General features: G+C 37.2%; 2 protein-coding genes across 7 annotated transcripts in view; one reads left to right on the forward strand and one right to left on the reverse strand.

Moving 5' to 3' along the window:
• TMTC3 (transmembrane O-mannosyltransferase targeting cadherins 3) overlaps positions 1–17,519 on the reverse strand; it is a 31,707-nt gene extending 14,188 nt beyond the window's left edge. The window contains exons 1-9 of one of the 2 annotated variants that reach the window (XM_080358874.1): positions 17,454–17,501; positions 10,745–10,845; positions 9,806–9,922; positions 8,989–9,205; positions 7,818–8,036; positions 3,616–3,715; positions 2,867–2,982; positions 1,440–1,612; positions 596–848 (exon numbers count right to left, since the gene is read on the reverse strand). In XM_080358874.1, coding sequence (XP_080215000.1) covers positions 596–848; positions 1,440–1,612; positions 2,867–2,982; positions 3,616–3,715; positions 7,818–8,036; positions 8,989–9,177 — 1,050 coding nt within the window. In that variant the 5' untranslated portion in view covers positions 9,178–9,205; positions 9,806–9,922; positions 10,745–10,845; positions 17,454–17,501. Of the gene's footprint in view, positions 1–595; positions 849–1,439; positions 1,613–2,866; positions 2,983–3,615; positions 3,716–7,817; positions 8,037–8,988; positions 9,206–9,805; positions 9,923–10,744; positions 10,846–17,453 lie in introns of both variants that reach the window. The other variant, XM_080358873.1, reaches the window with a different exon arrangement.
• A 153-nt stretch (positions 17,520–17,672) lies between these two features.
• CEP290 (centrosomal protein 290) overlaps positions 17,673–24,611 on the forward strand; it is a 53,396-nt gene continuing 46,457 nt past the window's right edge. For all 5 annotated transcript variants that reach the window (XM_080343127.1, XM_080343128.1, XM_080343129.1 and 2 more), the window contains exons 1-9: positions 17,673–17,901; positions 19,778–19,834; positions 20,447–20,567; positions 20,914–20,991; positions 21,776–21,845; positions 22,049–22,095; positions 22,466–22,609; positions 22,825–22,878; positions 23,845–23,997. In XM_080343127.1, coding sequence (XP_080199253.1) covers positions 20,466–20,567; positions 20,914–20,991; positions 21,776–21,845; positions 22,049–22,095; positions 22,466–22,609; positions 22,825–22,878; positions 23,845–23,997 — 648 coding nt within the window. In that variant the 5' untranslated portion in view covers positions 17,673–17,901; positions 19,778–19,834; positions 20,447–20,465. The remainder of the gene's footprint in view (positions 17,902–19,777; positions 19,835–20,446; positions 20,568–20,913; positions 20,992–21,775; positions 21,846–22,048; positions 22,096–22,465; positions 22,610–22,824; positions 22,879–23,844; positions 23,998–24,611) is intronic.

The raw sequence follows: 24,611 nt of genomic DNA on the forward strand, positions 1-24,611 counted from the left end.
TTAAGGTCATGTAATACTGAAAAATAGGAACTGACCTTACAGGTTGATAAATTAGCTTTTCCTTAGAATATGAAAAGGCCACATAAAAGTGCCTTTGTTAAAAGAACAAAGACAAAAGAGGAAAACTTATATTCCTAGATGCCAAAACATCCTTTTCTTTCATACCTATGAGAAAGAAAATCAAGTCACTTGCTAAATACTACTGACTACCAACATTTAAATAAGGTAGACAGTTTGCAGGATGGAAATGCATTCTGACCTTTAAAACATTTAAGTTCTACTGAAAAGCCCCATTTGCTAATTGAGTTCTGAATACCTTAGAAAGGCTGTAGTACAGTTTGCAAATACACAACAGGGGGCATATTTATTCTCATCTCTTGTCTATTCTTCTCCATCTCAGCCCTGATGGAGTCACATATTTAATTGCAATTTAACAGTTTTGTTGCTAGAACAATTTTCCTCTTTTATGTGTTCATTCTAGTCCAAAATGAGATACATGCAGTATCTCCAGGTCACATCAGATTAGACATGTGACCAAACAACCCAAGCCACTTACACTCTTAAAAAAATGACAAAAACAATGCATCATTCATACCATCAATACAGTCTTGGAGGAATCCCCAGGATATCGGAGACTGAAGACAATCAAAGATCCCAGAAAGCAAAAGAACGTGAGAGTGGCAACATTTCTAACATCTAATAAAGACTCCACAAGAGGAATAGTTCCCATTGTCCAGTCACAGCATAATTCTGAGGGGTTGAGAAGAAGCCATGCATTTACAGGGAGGAGGTAGTTGAAAGTCAGCTGTCTTGCTGGGGATGGACTAACAGCAGCTGGGTTATCAAACCTAAAGCAAAAGAGAAACAGAATGATTTACACCTAAAGTTGGGTTCAGTGGTCTTTGTTCATATTTTTAATAGATCCTTGTATGTCTACAGTGCTCACACACATCTAAGATAAATTACAGTTTTTCAGTTCTAACATTATTCATATACACTTATCTTCAAGCATTGTATCTGAAGTCAAAGATGCTTTCTGCATTGTACATACCTAAAACAAAAATATATTTTTATGTAGAAGAGGAAAAACTTAAGAGTATTGGAGTGTTCAGTCAACGTTCAAGCACATAGCAAATAAAAAAATTACTTAGTAATAAAACTTTTCATTTCTGAATTACTAAGATGAACTAACAACTGTAAATTTTTAAAAATTAATGTCTCCGTAGATACCTCAATATTTTGAACATTCTTGTCAACAGGTACTGAAATATATCATATATCAATTTCACAAACAATGTAATATTGTACAGTCATTGCTTACCAATATTAAAATACGTTAATAAACATTTAAGTTGATGTATTTTCCCCATTTCATTCAGACCTCATTAAACCACATCTTATTTATCAGTTTCTGTAAATAAGTGACACTTTACTATTACCTTGTAAACACTGGAAGTTGAGATTGGATAACCTGGACTCTGACAACTACTAGCAGCAGCGTACTGAACATTAGGACTATGAGCTTCAACAGGGTCTGAAGCATAGAGAAAGGAATACTGCCCTTCCCTCGAAGAATCTGTACAGCTGTGTCCAACAACACTGGCAAGGTGTACTGCAAGGGAAAAAAAGCGGTTATAATCATACAGTGCACTCATTAATCCCTTAGATAAGTATGAATAGCTACTTAACTCAGCTGCTTAGAGCTTTCATGACAACCTTCAAATAGAAGTCCACCATTCTACTAAAAATAACTCTATTCAAGTATTCTTGCTAACACTACCATAGTTGAATTCGTATGCCTGTAGTTCTCTATTTTGCACTGACAAATTAAAAAATTTGTGCCATCTTCAGAAGACTTCAATAAATCAAGTATGACCATGAAACAAATTTTGAAGAAGAGAAATCACTATTTCTAGAATTATCAGCCAGAATTATCAGTTACTAAAAGAAAGGAAAAGTGGACTGAAAAGTACAGTCACATACTGGTGATTTCCCAGTTTGAAAATTATATGCTTATTCACTATACTTGCTAGGGCAATAGTTACAAACACCTGTATTTCTGTAAGCACCAAAAAAAAAGTTATTTTAGTATTTTGGCCTTGAATACACATCCCCAAGAGAGACAACCTTTCAAATTTTACAGATGCAGTTTTTGCAAACTACTCCTTCAGGTAATTAAGGAATAGTAAACTAGAAAATGTTCTTAGAATATACAATCATATATTTTTGAATTACATATCATGTTACTATTCAAAATCCAGTAATTATCTATCTGCAGGAACATTTCGTTTCTCTAAACAAAAGTTATTATTAACTTAAAGACTGTCAGTGTTTAAGATGAAACCTATCATATTAGAATTTGAATTTAAAGGTATTCTTAAAATGACATCATAAGAATATCACTGATTCAAATAAGACTACTCCAAAATGTCTGGCTATTCATTAGAATGTGATGAAATGCGTTTTTTGTATGGTATGTTCCCTATTTTTACTACTGGAATTAAACACAAACAATCCCCCATCTTTTTGTACCTCAGAGTTTAATCAAGACTGTTACATGCTAGTCAGCAAACCTCAGTCAACTAAAACCTTAGGTTTCTGCTAAGACATGTAAATTCTTTACTGAGTCAATCTGGTAACATCTTTGTATGACATGTAAAACACAATATAGAAGTCACTGGATTCCCTCACCATGAACCACGTATGTTAAACATTAGCTGAGTCAAAGAAAATCTGAAAAATGTAACAGAACTCCAGAGTTAGCCTGAACTGATAAAAACAGTGCTGAAATATGACACTTCAAAGTACTTAATGTCTCATTACAGAATTCCTGAGAAGAAACCCTATTTATTTTTCAACAGCTTACCCCTTGAGCAATAAATACTTCATACACACAGCATATCCCCACCACTGTTATTCCTTGTTCTTTACACAGTGTTGCAACAGCTACAAGAAACACCGTCACTGCAATTGGAGTCCACACTGCAAATAAAGAAGATGTTACTGAAATTCTTCATCTTACAACAAAAACAAACATGTAATAAAGTAAATTAGCCTAAAAAGTGAATATTTTGGCTCTTATGTTTGAACATGCTATGTTCTATGAACTTATTCAGTAGGTCATTTGTTATTAAAGGGAAGATGACTAGCTTTACATAAAATAATATGTATCAGTTTTAAAACTGCCTCTCTTAAATTGAAAGAACTAAATGAAAGGCAAAAGACTAATCTATGATAAGAAAACAAAAAAGTCCAATCTTTCCTAATTCACCAGAAAAGTTCTTCAAATTGAATGTTTCATAGGGAGTCATGAATTTTCAAAAGGTCAGTTTGACTTTGGAAAAGAGGTAAGCCTCCTACACCTCCACGGAAACTTTGTAGCTTACTTGTGACCATCTGAGGCATCTCAGCCCACATCTACTTACTTACATTAACACAAGCCAGTGTAAGAGTCCTCTACTCTCGGTGTTACAAAACAACTGAAAAAGTGTTTAAGTCTTGAAAAAAAAAAAAAAGGGCAATTTATAATAACCAGAACACCCATAATACTATTTTAAGAGTGCTATTATCAGTGATATAGAAATGAATTTATGTATATATTTGTCAATCATTTACCTATGGTATTATCGGGCCCTTTAGATTTTGTATATGACAAAAACGCAGCTAGAAAAAAGATAGATGACAAAAGCTCTGCTCTGCCCACAACTCCAGTTACCTGAAATGGAACAAGAAAACAAGATTATTCTTCTTGTGACTATTCTAGCACTAGAAGAGTGCATGACTGATATTAGGATATGCATAAACAAGATCTGTAAACCAAACAGAAACAGCTAAGAAGAGTAAGGTTACTTTCAGTTTGATCAGCACTGAATTCAAGATCAGGACCACACTGGCCACCTGTAGCTGATGTTCCCCCAAGTATCACCATTAACAAGACAACTGAGAAATATGTACTTCCTTTCATCTTTAGTAACACCAGTCACAAATAGCATTTGAGACAGATTATTTTATCTTCAGTAACACCAGCCACAAATAGCATTTCAGGCAGAATTTGGGCACGATAGCAACTGCGTTCTTCATAACAGTTGGAAGAAACTAGCTTTCATGAATGGGAGCTTTAAGTGAAGCCTGGCAAGGACTATTGTACATATACATCCTACAGGGAGTGGCACACAGGAACTATGATCATTAGTTTTGTTCATACCTTTTCTGACTGAATAGATATGAACCTGAAAGCAGCATTCCCTTGGCTGGTGCTATGGCAGCTCTCAGGTGAGCAGTCAAGAGTTATAAATAAATTGATGGCAAGCTCTTTGCAATGGAGTTAAAGAACGACTCAGGCTTTACTACAAGTCTGGCAATCTTCTGAATGATAAAACTGCAAGTAGTGCCTCCTTCAGTAATGAGACAGAGAAGAATGCATTTTATGAAAATTTGGAGAAGTGCTAAAATCCATAAGGCAGAAGCTTTTTTCAGAATCTCCAATAAAATACCAATTAATTTCCATTTCAGGAGCTGTTTTCAAAATATACTGAGGTGCAACGAAAAAACAGAGATGTAAGACAGGTCAATACATTCATGGTTACTGAAGTAGCCACTGTGCTGAACCAAGTACCATTCAGGACGGCCTCTCTTCTTCATTTGTCCTCTTCTGTAATGCCTTTGATTACATTCAAATTTTTGCAAGTGACCTGGCTGAAAAATGGCATGCCAACCCAAAGCAGACAGTCATGTTTAACTAAGAAAACCTCATAGCTCACTATTTAATCATGATGATGCTGAAAACTGACTTTCAGCCATCTAGACCCAGCTAGAAGTTTTTATTGCTCGGTACATTCTTGGTCAAGCATGATTGATCCAGCACAACACAAAAAGATAAAGTAACTCAATATATCCAAGGTCACACTGTAAAAAAAAGTATTCAAATCTGAATGTGAAATCATGCTCTGATGCTTCTGTTTGGAGTAGTGTACGTTTACCAAAAGGCACATTGAATCATGCACAGACAAAGCAACTGACAGGAATTTGTGTTAACACTTTGGATAGTATCCAGGTGTTTGTTTCCAAAACATTTTAAGATGTTTCAAGGCTTTCTGATCTGGATCTCAAAATTGTCCAACATTAAGCCTGAAATTATGGAAAGCTTTGCCTGTAGATCTGGTGAAAGAGATCATTAGTAAAGCAAGTGTGTTGGTGTGCCTCCAAAGTCCCCTACCGACAAAAGAGATTCTATTTCTGGATATGAAGGTGACTCAAGAGAGAAAATTCCAGTGCTCACAAGGTTAGCTAACATCTCGTAGCTGTCAAAAGTGGTCAACATGCCTCTGGCCAGAAGAGTAGCAAAGTAGCTAGGAAGGCTGAAATAGAATTCCAAAGACAAGGACAAATGAGACTATGCTGCTGTTATCCAAACTGTTTCCTCAAAAATACTTCCGCAGAGAATGATACGTTACCACTGCAAGAGCCCAGCTTCTCTCAGGAGTCAAGCACAAAATTATTTTCTATTTATCCTGCTCTGCTAACTTTTCCAGGAAAAATCCATTTATCACAAGATAGGTAAAGGTTTGAAATGTTTATGTCTCACATCTGCTGTTTCAAACTCTTGTGTGCAGGGGAGTAATAAGTAGGAAGCTAATTTGAAGGAATTCAAATTGGATACATTTCAATTATCAAAAGAAAGATACCATCCAATGATATATAAAGCTAGGAATTAGACCTGTTTTGAAGTCTCTGAAGTCTGAATAAGTTAGTTGGCACCCAAGTAGCCAGATCTAAAATACAGCTCATTATTACCTCCTCTTTTCCATGTATGGAAACTTTCAGTTGTTTTGTCTTTTATACAGATCCACAAGTCTCAACTGTCAATTGTAAGAATCCTTTCTTGGTTGCATGTTAGGTGAAATTCTCAATGCTCACACTTGAAAGGATAAAATGCACTATTTCTCAAAAGCAGAAAGTTTAAATTGAAAAAGGTGGGGGCAAGAGGAAGAAAACCCCTGAACTGATTCTTCACTGAGTACCTAAGTACAACAGCAGGGAAATTCAATTACAATTGCACTTAGATGGCACAGTCTCCCAAGTGTTTGAAGTACAGCATAAAGTTCTACCAATCGCAGTCTTAAACTGCCCTCATGTGGCCAATATCAGGGATTACACGCTCATTACCAATTTGCTTCATAACTGTACTTTGTAACTTTGTAAAAACCGTCTTACACAAAAAGCTTTCATGACACAATGTTTTGTATGATTTGCGTAATACCTCTTGCTAACTCTGTTGCATAGTGCTAAAAACAACTGTGTTACTGTTATATGGAATCTGACAGCTCAAGTATGATGAAGAATCATCCTGTTAGGAATGAAAGTGATAAAATTACATAGGGTGACTTAAGCTATGAACCACTAATGTAAGTCACTGGCAACTTAAAGTTCCTGCAAAGATACTATCACATTTACTACAAGGAGAAAAGCCAAACATTGAAATTTATAGCATGTTTTTTTCAAATAAACAGAAAACCAAGTCAAATTAACTTTTTTTTACCCATATTTTACCCAAGATTTTATGGGCGATTGTGTTTTCAAGCACAGAGGCAAGCAAAAAATTTTAACTGTTTAACTTCTGCATTTTTAAACATGCCACTAACAACTTCTAGCAAGGACATATTAGTAGCTCAAATAGCAGCCAATTATAAACCCCATAAACTTAACTCCTATAAAGATTTGCTCAAAATACAGATGCAGGCTACTGGATCACTACTGACAGGGACTTGTGTCTTTAGAGAACAAGAGAGAGAGACGTGAACTCTTCACCCAAACAAATCAGGACCAAAAAAAGCAACATAATGTAAGAGCAAATCCTTCATATCAAAAGACATCCCCCTCTCCTCAAAAAAAAAAAAACAGATTTTTTTTTTAAAAAATAGGGTAACACTTCCAAAACAGCAAAAGGTTTGAACATTTTCAATTTTATGAAAACTATGAAAAAAATAGACTAAAAACAGGCTTTGCAACACATGTGAACTGGAATCTAGGAAAGCCAGTCCAAGTGGTGCAGAAATAACAGCAGAGAATTCCACAGATCTGCTTTATCAGTGTTTTTGACAAAAACAAATCTAATGAATGGTGATCACAAGACTCCATTTACTTCAGAACATTGCAAGCCTGGTTGACCATTAAAAAATAATATAATCAGACAGCTTGTATAGATAACGCTTTTCATAGAAGTGAAAAGCTCCCTTCAAAATCTAAGGAATGTTAAATATGAGAGATGAGAAATGTATATCGTCTTTCTTGTTTCAGATACATTCAAAAATGGAAGGTTCAAACAGAATGGCCCTTAAGCTGGATGTAGCACACAACAACAATCCTAGAAAGAATCCTGCCAAAATAGATATCTTGACATAAAAGAAAGTGGACAGAACAGACTTGGTGATTAGCTAGAGGGGAGTGCTTAGCAATTCTGGAAATAAATTAAGAGGTATTCATAGTACTTGCAAAATATTATACTGGATCAATCATCACAGAAAACAAATATCTAGTTAAGTTAAAGTAGCCATTATCATAAAAGTCAATGTTCATAGCAGAGACCCAAGTTAATTAATAACTAACGTTTCTTTATTTTTCAGTAGCTGCATGAAATATCAAACAACTCCCAAGCATTAAATTTGTCACATCTACCACTCATTGCAAAAGGCAGAGTAAATTCAAGTAAAATCACATGCTTTTTGGAGTTACAAACATATAAACAGATACAAACCCCGTGAAACTTAAGTTTCATTAATACAGCTTGAATAAATTAAGCACATCACAGATATACCTACCGCTTCAGTATGTATTGGGTGCACTGCAAAGAGCAAGGATGCAACTACACTGCTCCTGTTGTCCAGAAAAAGTTTACAGACCTTGAGGAAGACTACACAAACCACCACATGAAAGACCAGATTTAGGAAGTGGTAAGAAACTGCATTTAGCTCGCTGAACAAGTAGTTTAAACGAAATGTAAGAACTGTAAGGGGACGATAAGATTTATGACTCCTCTCCTAAAAGAAAATAAATAAATCAGTCAGTCACCACCAACATATAAAGGGACTTTTACTCTAAAATATCTTTCTAAAAATCTATGTGTACCTGATTCCTCCCTCTATTCTCAAGCATCTACCTTCCAAACAAAGCCCTGAAAATTAGTAATACTAACAAAAAAAAAAAAATCTGGTGAAACTCAATTTATAATTAAAATGTCAAGTTAATTTGATTCTTTTTCCTGCTTTCACAGTTTAAATGTATTACTCAAGTATTTTGACTGCTATTTCATGTTTTAAAACATTTTGTAAAATAAAATAAAAATTTGGTGCATTCAGCTAAATGTATTATCTGTGTATTTTCAATATGCACACCAGTCAATACGTCTATGTTACCAGTTACTTCATCCATGTCTAGATTTGCAGGACAAGAAGGGAAAATGGTCAGAGTTGTCCAGTTTCAATATTGGAATTAGACAACAGACAGAATCTTAAAATTTGATATATGACCTCATTTTCTTACAAGTTCTTTTACTATACAAAGAGAAAGAATGTAAGTGACATCTGTTACAGTATCACAGTATGTTTGGGATTGGAAGGGACCTCAAAAGATCATCTAGTCCAATCCCCCTGCTGGAGCAGGAACGCCTAGGTGAGGTCGCACAGGAACATGTTCAGGTGGGTTTTGAATGTCTCCAGAGAAGGACACTCCACAACCTCCCTGGGCAGCCTGTTCCAGTGCTCTGTCACCCTCACTGAGAAGAAGTTTTTTCTCAAATTTAAGTAGAACCTCTTGTGTTCCAGCTTGATCCCATCTGTTCCTGATCTTATAGTGCAAAATACTAACACCAAAAATTATATCAGAAACAAACTATACTGTTAAAACCACATTAGGGAATAAAAGTCTATAAACACTCTGCAAGATTTTCTTTACATTTCCTAAGTGCCTCAAAGTGTTTCACAAACAGTTTACCTCAGACATTGGAGTGCCCCAGAAGTCATTCTGAAACAGATTTTTTAACGGAGTAGAAGGATGCAAATCTTTATTGTCTAAAATTGCTGAAACATCATCAAAAACAAAGCCACAAAAGAGACTGTTCCAGTAGCAGGCTGCCACCACACCAACTATTAGTGCAGCTTCCTTCAGGCTTACATCAGCCATCTTCTCCAAGAGTTTTCATGGACAAAAGCTGAAATATACAGAAATTTGAGTAGTTTACTGATTAAAACTTAAACTTGATAAATGAAGTCAAGTTAAGACATCCAATATTTAAGAAGTTAATGACACTACATTTCTAAGAATCAGTGACATAGAAAGCTTTCCTGAAGTCTCATCCATCTTACACAATTTAGCCTTTAAAAGAAATAGCCTCATTAAAAAGTCTCACCCCTAAAACATCCTCACACAGGATGGATGCTCTTCCATATTTCATGTTTTACTAAAAAAAAGAAGACTGATGATAAATCATGATGTAGTTTTTAGCAGACAGCTATGCAGTTCCAGTGAATTATGCAAGCGGGAGAGCTATGAAAATTAAGTTCTCCAGAACTCTGTGTAATTTAAAATACTGACAGAGAATAGTAAGTTATCCAAAAGGCAGTCAGTGTGTTAATTAATCATGGTTTTAAGGTTTAAATGCATTTCTCAAAATATTTCAAAAACAATTTTAAAAAATTTCCAATACTCTGAAGAACAAATAGGAAACTTGAAGAACTTCAGAAATATAGGCGTTCAAGAACAGGTAAAGTAGTACACTAGTGATAATAAATAATAAATAAGTTAAACTTACCATTGAAGCTCACACTTTGCTCATTTGCATTCTTCTCAGAAGTTCATGAAAAGGTCATTTTTTTTTCTCAACTCTGCCAATTGATCTGATGTCACTGAATGTCCATGGGAATCCTGTCTAAAGAAAAATAGCATGGAAAAAAAGACATTACAAATGAACTTTACCTTACATTCTTTTCTCTCATCTTGCATAAACTTCCTAAGCCATAGAAATTATTAAATAGCAGTTTTACGATTATTTTAAAAGTAATATAAGTGCAACCTGATCAAAGGGTGAAATTACTATGTATCTGGTTGTTTGCCTTGAAAGAATCAGAAGGTAACTACAGGTCAAAGGCATTCTTTTTGACCACTAGTTGACACAGCACAGATTACTGCCAATTGTCAGGACCAAAGATATTGAAAAGCTACAGACAGTTGAACTCTGACTTAGTTTTAAGAAAAAGGAGAGATGACTGAACAAAAATATATAGCACTTTCCCCAAAACTAGAGACAGGCAACATCTGTAAGGACACAGAACAGCTAATATTTACTAGATTCCGTAGATCCATAAATATGTAAAAACACCAGCCTTATGTCTATCAGGATTCACACATTAAAGCTAATGAGTTATTTGGAAGTTATAATTTGTTTTAGTGTCCTAAGCCCTGAAATGTGGCAATTTTGTTTTCTGGTTTATTGGGTTTTTTAAAATTGCGTTTGCATTTAAGAACACTATCCTCTAAAAACAGGCTGTAGAGATATCTCATCCAGACAGGTAATCTCATTAGTGGCTTGAAGCCTGGGCCTGAGAGCACAACAATTACCTATCACAATTAATAAGAAGCAGTGGTACAGGAAGGAATGTGTGTGCAACAAGATGCAGGAGCAGTTAAACTAAAAACAACAGGAGAAAGATCATTTAAAAGGAATCAAACTAATCCATTCGGTGTTACTCACATAATGGCCAGTGAAGGTGGCTTTTTCTTTGGTAGTACTTGGAGCACTGGCTCTTAGTGTTATTTCAACCAAGGAAGACCTTTTTTCAAAGGTGCCACCACCTTTGTATTTAAAAAAAAAAAAAAAAGGGAAAAAAAAAAATCTTAAATGTTAAAAGATGCTACTACATGTGTTTGCCAGGCTGGATCAGAGTACTTCAAAACACTAAGCCAAGATTAAGTCTAAACATATCCATGGTATTCTTGGCAGTCAGAAAAATCTTATTAAAAAAAAAAAAAAAAAAAGAATACAAAGCATACTGCAGGAATACAAGAAAAGACAGCCCACTTTTGAACTTCAACATGCCAAAGTTTTTTAGTTGATCCCCCCAAAGAAAGTGGAGAAGGAACTGCTGTTTCCCACTATACTGAAAACAATTTGAAATTCCTCGTCCTGAGCAGTGCATTTCCTACTTCTTGAAGTTCATTAGTTCTACTGAAAAGCAGTGACACCTGAAAAGGTCCTACAATCAACATGTAATGGTCTTCCAACATACAAGCCTACATTTTTAAATGGAACAAAATAATATTGCCATACAGAACTAACTCTAAGTTTTATCTAAATTTGCCCTTTAAGAAAAAGCATTGCAAGGTGAGTAGGTTTTTGGTGACTTGAGACTTCTTTACTAACAATATAAGATTTCTATATTGGTTGAAGCAGCAAGCCTTTGCTTGCTGAGGTAGTTCTTTGACAATCTTATTTCAGAAACAGCTACTGCTACTCAACTAAGAAAAAGAAGGATAGATTCCCAAGTATAGCCTCCTATTAAAAGGAAAAGCTTAACCAGCCTTAATTGCTACCTCCTCAACTGCTTTTTGTATGTTTTTACTTTTCCCTACAAGGAATACATGTCAAAACAGCTACTTTGCTTATCCTTTAATCCTAGGCAATTCTGATGCTTTGACATTCCTGCCTTTTTGCTCTTAATTTCTAGTATTTCTTCCACTCAGAACTCTACTTTTACGCCACTACAGACCACGCTGTTCCCTCACAGAGCTACATGTATGTACATGCCAACTGTAGGGAAAATATTGTTTTCATTTGAACGAAAGGGAACTGCTAAGCATAAATAATTTAGCTACATCGAAAGTCAGATTTAAGTGGTTAGCACACCATCAGCAAATCCTATTTGAGGCCTTCAAAAGAAATTCACCTTTAACATAACAATTTTTTAATTTGCAATTTGTACTCTCCTTTACATATACATTTCAATCATAAATATGATTGCAAATACATTACTATAATTTGATCTTTCAAGACAAGTATTTGAGCCACAGACACTCCAGGCAACTCTGAACAACTTACTAAATTTACTGTAAGGAATGAACATATGCCACAAAACGCATTGTCCTGGTTTTAGAACCAAGTCACACAACACACTACTTGAACTGTGCCAAGCTCGGTAACCTCAAATGCATCACACCATATCCCTCTCAACATTTTGTTGCGTGCAAAAGCACTAGTAGGTCTTGGCAACAGAGGAGCATAATGGAAATCTGCAAGAACCCCCATTTTCCAGCAACGGGCTTCCATGGCAAGCACAAAAACAGGAAATGCAAGGCCATGCACAACCTGTCGATCACACAAAAGTAGCACAGACACTTTACTACTTTTGACTTACGCTGGTTTAACTGAAAATGAGTTAATTTTCTTCATGCAGTTAGAAACCTTTATTTTTCATAGCTAGCATGCTCATCATTTGGACTTAGTTTGAGAACAGAGATAACACCCCAGTCCAGAGTTAATGTTTTTAATTGGTCTGGTCTGAGAGACAAGGACATTCTGAGTGCTCTGCCCACAGGTGCGAGGCAGTGAGGAAGGGGGAATGGACGGGGCAGAGCTTGACTAACATCCAGATTGATCACCCACTACCAAATCCACTGCATAATGCAAAATAATAGTACTCTGCAGAAAAAAATTCCACACAAATAAAAAAATGCATAATGATGCCTTAAGAGTATCCTCAGTTGGGATATTTGGGAATGTGGAAGTCATTTTCTGCCACTGTGAATTTAGGAAAACTTAGGGAGTATGTATTTAGGAAGGAATAAAGCTGTAATCCCTAAATGTGAATGGTTATTTAGCGCCCCATAATTAGGTATCCCCAAATAAACTTGCTCTCTGCCACCTTACATCAACAACAGTCTCTTGCAGGAGCAAATATAGTTGTGTTGATTAGACATATCTTACTACTTAAAAGTTAGAAACTTAGCAAGATATCGAAGATTCTTCTCCTAAAGGGTAATGGCACTCTGAACAGCATTAATAACAAATTCTGTTCCAATGAAGCCTACTTCATAGAAAATGTTCTATCCAAGTCTCTTTTTCCTTCTTTAGGGGAAAAAAAAAAAAAAAAAAAAAAGACCTGGGTAGTGGCAGGAATAAAGAATTTGAAAATTATGGTATTCTTGTATGGAAAAAAGCTTGTACAGTCCACCTAATCCTGCTCAGACTTTCCAGAAAAACTGACAGGAATAAACGTGATCATGTCTCAATTGCAAAGTTTTGACCTATTCCAGCTTTTGTATGAAAGTGTGTACTACTTTTGAAAATATTCAGCATAATTGACTTCTTATTGAGAGTTGCAGCTTTTTATGTAGTCAGTATTTTGAAAGTCAGTTCAAGCTGTCAATTTTTTAAAAAATTCACTTTATTCACTGTTTGTAACAGAACATTATTTACTACAATCTAAAGACTGACTTTTAGCTCATATTTGGAGAATATTTTCATTCACACTTTACTAAATATTCATAGATTTAAAAATACACCTGATACTTTTCAGTCATAGCAAGATGTTCACATTTTCAAGCATAATCAAAGTGCAACTGTTTCCTGGAGATGATCTAAACATTAGTGAGGAGTCTGTAACTCCACAGAGTCACTTTGATAAAGAGTGCTTTCTATGTGCAATGTGAAGCATAGTTATTATGTAAACCTCAAGGAACTTAATTTTGTGCTATATTAATTAGACTGCTGGAAACAAAAACAAGGTAATTTGTGCATGGATCAGGCAGTTCCTTGAAAAGCTTTGAAAACAAACTAATGAGCATTTATACACATACATAACCAGAGTGGGCTTCCCACTCTCCTGTTTGGAGTTCTAAAGCCAGTGAAGAGACAGATATACACAAAGGAGATGCCAAAAAATAGTCATGCATCTAATTTACTCTAGAGACGTGTACTTTGATAACCACTGAAGGTCCCGAACTGTTCAAAACATTTACAGTTCACACAGAAAGCAGTCAAAATATCAAAGGTAGGAGAAAGCAAAGAACTGTTAAAATCACTCTTAGATTAATTTTTATTTTTAAACAGGTGAGCAACAGGTTCATCTAACGGTTGGTGGCTGAATTGATGAATATCAAGAGATATATACAATGGGTTACCAAACCCAGTAATATAGTCACTTACAAATGGCATCAGAGTTCAGCTTTGAAGGCTCTGCTAATATACTAATTTGTCTTGCTTACTTGCTACCTCTTCTGTGTTTTTATTTTGGGGCTAAATTGAATATTCTTTCTGCTGACTTAATATGAGTGTTTAACGACAGAAGGAGATCATAATTTTGTTTCTGTTGTCCCTTTCCAGCACAGTCTTTAAATTTATCTTATCTTAAATATCACTGCAAGGTATAACTCAAGTACAAAACAACTTAGATGCACAGCTGAGATTCAAATGATTGAGCTTGAATCTCATATAGGAGAAGGCAAGCAGTATTTGGGAAGATGAGGGGAAGAAGAATGCAAAACATGCCTGGATTCCTCTTTCATCTTGCTGAATTCCTAGAGCAGAATAAATATAACAACAAAAGTTTTATTGTGGCAAACTTCCTGTGCACAAACTACAGGATCAAGAGGAATGGGACTGATCTGAAGTACTCTTAATTTCACAGCAAAGCAATGACCTCCAGCCTTCTCTTCATACAGTTCTGAAGGATCAACTAGATGAGGAATGGCAGCTCTGACAGGGAGTCAGAACATGTCAGAGGAAAGATTTCCCAGGGGGAACACTGTGTAGAGCTTGCTGGCAACCAAACAGCTGAACTAACACTCAGGACATTTTAGGGTACTCTGGTACAAATAAGGCTCAAAACACAAAGCAATTTAAAAATCGGTAGAGATGAAGATACTGGTTTAGCTTCAATTTGTTCAATGCAACTGGTCCAACAGTTGGTTTAAATACAAACCACACAGGCATGATGTGTATTTTAAATATGTTATACCTTTTAAGGTATGATTAACAGGATCTCACACTTCCAAGTCAAACCTTTAGGTGGTTCTTTTTTTTTTGTGGTAGTGTTTTGGTTTCATTTGTAGTTTTGTTTTGGGTTTGTTTGTTTTGCTACATTAACAGTAACAAATAACACTTTTTATATTTAGAATAACTACGTAAACTGTGATTTATTTCCTCATAGGACACTGATGCAAAAATAGTGTCCCTAAAATAATGCTGATCAACAGTGTTCTAGAAATACAACAGCAGAAACTGCATGTTTGTTAACGTCACTAAATAACAAAAGCTACATGGGTGGCATAAGCTGAAAAGACAGCCTTTAGACTCTGCTGTGCATGTCCTTATTTAGTATGCTTGGTCTGCATATGACTTCTTGTGGTATTTTTAATAACATTATATTAGATCTTTTATATTGCAGTATTTTGTAGTAGCTCTTTCAAACAGCATACTGTTACCAAAACTGTGGTTTAACATGCATGCCTAACTTTTCTAACAGGATAGGTCAAGCTGTTTACTATGGAGTTAAAACATTATTTGGCTCCAGAACTGCAAGCATGCAATCCCACGAAAATAAGACCTACTTATTCAAAGATTGTCACGCGATTAAATGTGATGCAGAACAAAAGAAAAACTGAATCACTTGCCCTAAGCCATTCTGTATTTTACAACTTTTCTCATTTTGTGTAGGGTTAATACTTCCAATTCTTCTCAACCTCTTTTTTCATTTTTGGAAGTTTTCATGCCCACCTCAAAATCCCCTTCAGTTTGACATCAAACTTCTTTACTACCTGCACTACACAATTATAACCTGGATCTGGTTTCAGTACCAGTATAAGTAATGGTGTATTTTCTGTTGGTTCTGTAATAGAACAACACTCAAAAAATGCTGAAGCACACTAAATAGCTACACTAGCATTAATAGATAGTTAACTTAAGCGGATTAAAAAAACCAAAACAAAACAACAACAAACCTACTCAGAAACATTCCAACATCAATGGATTATTTTATTTTCTGTATTACAGTATTTCTGTATCACAGGGGGATCCATTTCCTGAAAGTTCATCTTGTAGCAAGGCAGCATTATTGTCTGTGGATCACCTGCTCCACCTATAAAAGTCCCTCCTGCTAAGAAATTCTTTTACACTTAACCATAATGAAGTCTATTTTTAGTAACATTTCCCATTCATGAAATACAATCTGGTCTCTTTCCCTTCCCTAACCACAAAGTTTGATTTTCTTACACAACATAGAGCTGTAATTAACCAATCTCTGGGTGAGGTATAAAAATCTCGCCTTTCAATCAAGAATTTAGAGTCATGCCACGACTGGCACAAGTTACATAACTATAAGGAGTGCCAGACATCTTGTGTCTTGTCTGCCTTCCTTAAATATCAACGCTTGTCAAGAGAGAGCAAAGAAAACAATGAATAATGCAGAAAAAGGCAGAAGTCCAAAGATGACATTACGATCACCTATCTCTCTCCACTGAGAAAAAAAAAATCTTCAGCTCTCCACTGCTGTTGAATGCATACAAAGCTATACACATGCAACAAATAGTCGCTGGTTTCCCTTTTTTTATTTGTAAAGATGTGCTCACACCCATTTAGCTAAAGACAGGGGATCCCAAAGTTTTGGGGCCATCAGACCACTACCAACGCCCAGACTTCCTCACTGGCCACCATCCATCAATGAATCCAAATAGTTTACAGGCATGATCTCTTCCTGCACTGCTCTGCAAGGTAACATCTAGGCCTCAACTATTACAGTATCACAGGATGTTAGGGACTGGAAGGGAAATCAAAAGATCATCTAGTCCAATCCACCCGCTGGAGCAGGAACACCTAGATGAAGCTACACAGGAAGGTGACCAGGCAGGTTTTGAATATTTCCAGAGAAGGAGACTCCACAACCTCCCTAGGAAGCCTGTTCCAGTGTTTTGTTATCCTCACTGTGAAGAAGTTTCCTCTCATATTTAAGTGGGACCTCCTGTGTTCCAGTTAGTATCCATTGCCCCTTCTCCTATCATTGGTTGTCACCGAGAACACAGACTTACACACGAAGCACACGCGTATCTGGGCGGTGCTGCAACCCTCCCGTCGGTCGGTCATGCGGGAAAGAGCAGGTTGGCCGCAGCCCGGGGCTAAGGTAAGGCCGGGGAAGGGGGCACGGGGGGGGGGGGCAAGAAGCCTGAGGAGGGGAGCGGGCCCGCGCTTCGCTCAAGCGGCGCGGAAGAGCGGCGAGAGACCGAGGCCGCATTGTATGCCGGCGCTCAGCAGCTGCGGAGAGCTCACGGATAAGGCCCAGCAGCACGGCCAGGGGGGAGAGGACCACCCGCCGCCGCGGGAAACTACCCCGGGCAGCAGTTATGCCGAACCTAGCCCTCCCGCCCGCCCACCGAAATCCCGTCCGTGAGGGATGCGCCGCTGCCCGCCCTACCTGAGGCTGCAGAGGAAGCGGCTCCACCGTTACCGGCACCAACCGCCGCCCACAGCTCGCTCCGCCGCCGCCAGACACCGCGCATGTGCACAGCGCCCCCGTCCCGGCCAGTGGAGGCTGTCGGGAACCCGCCCCGGCCCGGCGGGCCCCGAGGCATGGCGGGAGCCGCGGTGCCGGGGCAGCCGCGCGGCACGCTGGGACACGCAGTCCGCGGGCGGGGTTGCGGCCCAACGGTGGGATAACGGTTCCCCCAGAGCCGCACCGCGCCCTGTCCCGCCCGGCTCCCCACCGTGTGGCCGTCGAGACTGGGAGTGCCCGGCTGGCACCGTGTCGTGCCGCGGGAGCGTGGACTTTCCCAGCGCCGATGTCCATCCGGGTCCCCGGGAGCGGAGCCGGCGGGAGTTTGATGGCGTCGCCTAGCAGCGGCCGCCGCCGTCCTCGGGGAGCGGTGAGGCCGAGGGGCAGGGGGTGCTCTGAGGGGAGGAGGCCAAAATCGCTGCGCTCTGCGCTGCCCCGGGAGCGCCGCGGACAGCGGGCGGCTGGACCTGGGGCAGCGGCGGGGCCGCGGGTCCTGGGGAGAACCGCCCGGGCTCAGGCATCGTCGCAGCGCGGTGGCCGGGACAGGTCACAGCCAGCGGTGTCCGATCTCCACCGGTGCCTCAGCCGTGCCCCGTTGTGAAGGTGGACGCAAAATTAGGCAATTTGTTAATTCAGCAGAATCAGATGAGATGGAGGCAAAGTTGTCTCTGGGCAGCATCCCGGAGAGATCGTGGTCTGTCACTGTGTCCTTCCCGGGCTCGGATTTACAAACTGGATGAAAACAGGAGCCCTGCACAAGATCCTGTTTTGCTTGGGGCTTTGCTGTTAGAATCTAGCGCTCTGTAGAGCTAGTAGATGGGAGCTAGTCTGGGTAAGGTAATTTGAAAATCACAAGTAGCTTAAGACTGGTTAGTCCTTTTAAATTAGTATCGAGTTAGCAGAGCACATCTCACGCATGACTGTGTTGCTTGTTCATATGCAGTCTTGCTCAAGTATACATCACTGTGCTACACGTTATACACACCTTCATGGAAAAAGAACAGCTATTCTTTCTGGTGCTTAATTTCACTCTGAGGATAAGATACCTGCATGGTAGCTTAGCTGCCTCTTGGTTTCTTGGAGGCAGCATGGGACATTATTTTTGTTCTGGTAGTACTTTAACATGCCCACCAGACCTCCTTTTCTATCTGGCCTTACTGAACTTTGTAATATCTGTCCATTTTATGTGTGTTTGATTCCTAGAGTAAGTGAAGAAAATATTTTTATAACTAATGTCAAATGCACATCTATTTCACACCTTTTGTAGAGCCATGGTCTTGGTGTCTCACCACACATCATCTGTCAACTGAAAGCACAGGTTCTAGCTGAGGGATCAGCTAAATGTTATGACGGAAAACTCTTCCATTAATGAAGTTCTCACTTATTGTCTTTAAATGTGTACATACTGCATATGCTTAGGTTGTGCTCCCCACGACTTACCGTACATGGTCTCCCAACAAGTTGGATTATTTTGTTTATGTACGGCTGTCTCTCGTTTTGGAGACTGATACTTTCTTAAGACGTTATTTTATAAGAAAAAAAGAGATTTGAAAGATGGAAGGAAGGAAATGATTGACAGTAGTAAGGTTGTATGTTTGCTTAAGAATAGTTTTGATTTTCAGTCATTTTATAGTGATAATTCCTACATCATTGTTTAAGTAAAAAATAATAGTTTTTAAAAAATATTCAGAAATATACATATTTAAAATTCGTCTATTTAAAAATATATTCAGAAAATATGAGGAAAGATTGATTTTTATCCTCCTTTAAGCATACAGCTGAATTTCAGAGTCTTACAGCTCTTCTTTCAGACTACTTAGGCATATTTTTGGGGGAAAATAATACCAGTTCAGCCTTTCATTACAGAAGGAAATTTCATTTGTTGGCTCTTTAAACTGCTGACTGATGAAGAGGGTGCATGATGGAACAGATTTCAAAATAATCATGCTCAGCATAGAACGTTATAGCAGTTATTGATTTAGCTTCATTTTTTTCGTGTAAAATACATATCCCTGCTGTATCATTAGTTTTTTTAGTAATTAACTTAATATTCCTGATAGTTTTATTTCTTTCTTAGTTTTCTTAGCCATTTATGCCATATTCATAATTTAGGGCAATAAATAGTTTTAAATTGTTCTAATTTAAATGTAGCAGAATCTAATTTTTGAAATATTGATAATAAAGGCTAGAGACAGCTCCAGAGAATAGAACAGTCCAAGACTTCCAATCCTTTCTGCCTTTTTCAGATACTGCATTGACTTTCAGGTGTGTGAGAAGTCACTGTGGCCCAAAGCGACCAGTAGGTAAGCAGTAGAACAAAACTTTGTACTGCTTTCAAATCAGATTTTTGTCAGTTTCCAGGCTGTTTACTGTTCTTTATCAATTCAAGCATTCTAATCAACAGGAAAGGATATTTAATAAAACAGTTTATTGTCTTAGAAATGAATGTCAAGAAATGGATGCTCATAGTATCAAACTAAGGCAAATGTTTGTTGTGTTTTAACTATTAGAAATAATTATTTTGTGACTGTATGATATTTATCCTACAAGGGCTGATTCAAAGGGTGTCCAGTTGTGTTTGTTCATTAGCATAAAAACAACACATTGAGAGGTGGGGAGGCAAAGAAGGATATTAGAGTTAAAACAGAGGTTTCACATGTGTCTTGCCCCTCACTGTTAGTGTCACAAATTCATTGAGTATGCATGATGTAGTTTTTTTACTTAATGGTTTAACTATAGTCTCCTTGTTTGGAGTAGGCAAAAATGTGAACACTATGTTAATCAGTGTTACAAAATCGATACAACTGTTAGAATCATCTTGTGTTGTTCAGTGGACAACTTCCTTTAAATCATTTGACATAAAATTGAATGGCACCGATAATGTCTTATAATTGTTATTTTAATTTTTGTTCCAGAAAAAATTACAAATTCAATATGGCACCTATTTTGAATTGGAAGAAGCTTATGAAAGTTGATCCAGATGATCTGCCTCATCAAGAGGATCTAGCGGACAGATTGTTGGAGACCGTGTCCAAGGTACTCCACAGGAAAACAGAACATCAGGGTTTTGTTATGCATTCTTCCCTAAACTGTCTCTGGTTCTTCATATACTAAATGACATGAGGAAGAAATTTTTTACAATGAGATTGGTAAAATACTGGCACAGGTTGCCCGGAGAGGTGGGAGATGCCCCATCCCCTGAAACTTTCCAAGACAGGCTGGTCGGGGCTCTGAGCAACCTGATCTAGTTGAAGATGTCCTTGCTCATTGCAGGGGGTTGGACTAGATGACGTTTGAAGGTCCCTTCCAACCCAGACTATTCTATGATCATGTTTTGTGGATTTCATTATTTGTATAAATACACTGTTGTCTCTTTGCTTAGGTTGATGGGAAAGACTTAAAAGCTGAAACTCCAGAAAAACTGATACACCTTTTTAAAATTACTCAGTCACTAATGAAGGTTTGTATTAATCCTCACTTTCTACAATTCTGCAGATGCATTTGTTTATTTTTTTTTTGTGAAAAAAGCATCATTACTCTCTCCCCCCCCCTTTTTTTTTTCTTTTCCTGTATTAAATACACATGCTTACTCCTAAGAGCATTTATATGAAAAATGTGTGCTTGCACCAGAGTGTTCATAGCTGTTGGGATTCTGGCATGTAGCAATGGGAAGTAAAGTGAATAAGGCTAACATAGTTATATGGTTAAGGAACCTTAGTTTTATAGATGGAAAATGCAAACAAATATCTCAAAAATTGGTTAGATGTTTTAAGTCATTGGTGATGATTTAAACTTTAATAGAAGTTTTCATGCTAGTTTGATGTTTTAGAATAAATAAAAATGTCACCATGAATGAAAAAACACCACCATCCTAAAACCGATACTATAAATCTTTCATGCTTTCTTGTATTTAGTGATAAATATACAGACAACAAGAAATACCAGCAGCAAAGTTCAGCACATTGATTTTAGAGCAGCTTTTTAACTGTTTTTAATTCTCAGCAATATACTTTTGAATGTCTAGGTAGCCTTGTAGGATAAATTATTGAAGAAGATATTTCAACAATCTGAACTTCTTAATTGCCAGCACAGGGAACAATGGGAGTGGTTTCATTTGTTTAAAGAGAGAAAATCAATGTTCTTTTGTAAATGTATGTATCATTTTAAACATGAGGTCTATGGAACAATCTTTTATTTTAGTAGTAAATATTTCTTCTTTAATTACTATACTTCTTTTTTCCAAGATGAAAGCTCAAGAGGTAGAGCTGGCACTAGAAGAAGTTGAAAAAGCTGGGGAAGAGCAAGCCAAATGTGGTAAGTGAGCCTTTTAATGCTATTTCTAAATGATTTGTTAAATGTATTTTTTAGAGTTTTTTCAAGTTTAGGGAACTGAATAAAATATGCTGAAGTCAGTTGCTTCAGTGAAGCCAAATATTTAAAGACTAAGGGTAACCATTGTTCTTTTATGTATTTTTTACATTGTTGGGTAATTCACTATATCTCTTCTATTTTAACAGAAAATCAATTTAAAACAAAGATGATGAAACTTCAACATGAATTAGAGGTATGTTTTAAATTTTTGTTAGTTTATAGAGTACTGTTTGGTGTTGTTTTTATGAGATTTCTTAGACTAGTATTTTAATCTAGTAAAGAGATGTAATAGCCGTAGATTTTTGCTTATTCTTTTTATTAGCTTTTGAATATTCACCAGCCTCAGGTTTGCAAAGAGCTGTATGTACAATGAATTTTTTCATACTTGTTTAATCCCATTTATTTTTAGAGATTTCTGTTTTGTTGAAAGAACCTAGTGAGCCCTTCCTGTTGCTTTTCTTGAACATTAGGAACGTTAGTCTTAGCATCTCCTTTGTTTTTTTAGTTCTTTCAATTTTCTAAGAACTGTACTATATTTATAATGTTATTTTAATGCTCCTAAGATGGCACAAAGATCCACTGGTGGTCGTGATACTCGTTTTCTGCGTGATGAGATCTGCCGACTGGAAAAACAATTAGAACAAAAAGAGAGACAGTTAACAGATATAGAAAAAGAATTGGAAAAAGAGAAGAAAGTGAATGAACAGGTAAGAAGGACTTAAGCTTGACATCTCTTTTAGGACATCTTTTGAAAAGCTGATGTTCTGAAAGAGCCTCTGGAATAAAAGAAAAAAACAAACACCACTACCACTTAATTAAATAGGACCGCTGTCCTTTCATTTTCTGTTTTGTTTCTGCAGTTGTTTATTTTTGTAGTTTGTGGTGTTAGTGATACATATAAAGGTTTTCTGTCTTGTTCTAGCTTGCTCTTCAAAATGAAGATGCTGAAAATGAAAATATCAAATTAAAGAGAGAGGTTAGTAAAGTATTTTTTGCTGATTTGCTCTGTTTTTCACTTTATTTATAGGTATATTATCTGCTTTCTGCATTTATAATCTTTGGCGTGGCATGATGTTTGATTCTGGTTTAGAACATATCCTGGTTAATTGTACAAACAGTATGGAAATTTAATCACATTTAGCAAATATATAATACATCTGCTCTGATGAAACTTAGTTAATTGAGGTCAGGAGGTGTCTACATTTGAATTGACATAGTCCTACTATGCATTAATTTTGTCTGGATTTTATGTTTTGAATTGTTAATATTTTTCTTACATACTATTGGCAAATAGATTTGGTTGATATGAGACAAGAATCAGCTTATGCTTGCTGCTTTTGCTAAGATCATCTGATTGGTTAAAATAAAATTATAAAAAGTCAAAAGTTAGTATAACAATAAATGCAAAAGCAGTTAACATTCTTCATTATTAGAATTGGTTTTTTTAGTCATTCTCTTGAAACTTTGTTTCCAGCTGCTTTTAGAAAAAAATGCATGGCTTATAGCATTTAGTACCTGTAGTCTTGGCATCTGAGAGAATAAAACAGACAGCAAAAATTAAAATTATGTCCTGGATAGAAACCTTGAGAATCGTCCCTCAAAATACCCTTTTACATGGATGTGTGTATGTATTTACATGCATGCACAGATACACAGAAAACTCTTTTTTATTTTGTCTCTCTGTTGATTCCTATTTAGTCTTCCTAAAGCAAAGATAATTTCTAATATTTTTCATGCTTTGTTCTCTTGATCTTGTTCTCTCCTTTTTAATCCGAAGAAAAAACGCATAAAGAAAAAGGTGAGGCTTCTAAGTTCTTTAAAAGCAGACTGTAGGAATTTGGATGGGTTTTGTCTTAGCTCTTTGTGTTAGCTTGCTAGGAAAGCAACAACTTTGTCTTGAACTCTTCAAACCAGATTTAAGTTTGGATTGCTTTCTGTGCAGAACGAGCAGTTGCGTCAGGATGTAGCTGACTATCAGAAGCAAATAGATTCTCAAAAAGACACAATTCTGTTACGAAGAGGAGAGGATTCTGATTACAGATCACAGCTGTCCAAAAAGAACTTTGAACTTGTCCAGTATTTGGATGAAATTCAGGTAAAATCTGCACATGTTGTTGAATATTTCTTAGACTGTTATGAACAATAGTGTTTTTCACAAAGCTATGCCGATTTCTTTATCAAGTCATATAGAGTAAGGGAATTTGGAATACAGTTGGGTTTTGTGATGTATTGGTGTGGTTTAACCCCAGCTGGCAACTAGGACAATGCAGCTGCTTTCTCACTTCCCCCCCACCCTCCCAAAGTGGGATGGGAGAGAGAATCAAGAGGGGAAAAAAACCCTCATGGGTTGCAATAAGAACAGTTTAACACGACAGCAAAGGAAGAAGTAATGATAATAATAACAGAGCGTCCAAAACAAATGATGCATGATGCAATTGCTCACCACTGGTGACAACAATAGCCTGTAGGTTCCCAAGCAGCAGTATTTGCCCCCCCAGTTCATATATGGAGCATGACGTCATATGGTCAGGAGCACCTCTTTTGGCCAACTTGAGTCATCTGTTGTGACTTTGCTCCCTCCCAGCTTCTTGTGCACATGGTAGAGCATGGGAAGCCACAAAGTCTTTGACTACCCTGCAATAACCAAGGCATCAGTGTATTATCAACGTTCTTCTCACACTAAACGCAAACCATAGCACTATGCCAGCT

Source organism: Nesoenas mayeri (genome assembly GCF_963082525.1).
Source record: "Nesoenas mayeri genome assembly, chromosome: 1".
Lineage (NCBI taxonomy): Eukaryota > Metazoa > Chordata > Aves > Columbiformes > Columbidae > Nesoenas > Nesoenas mayeri.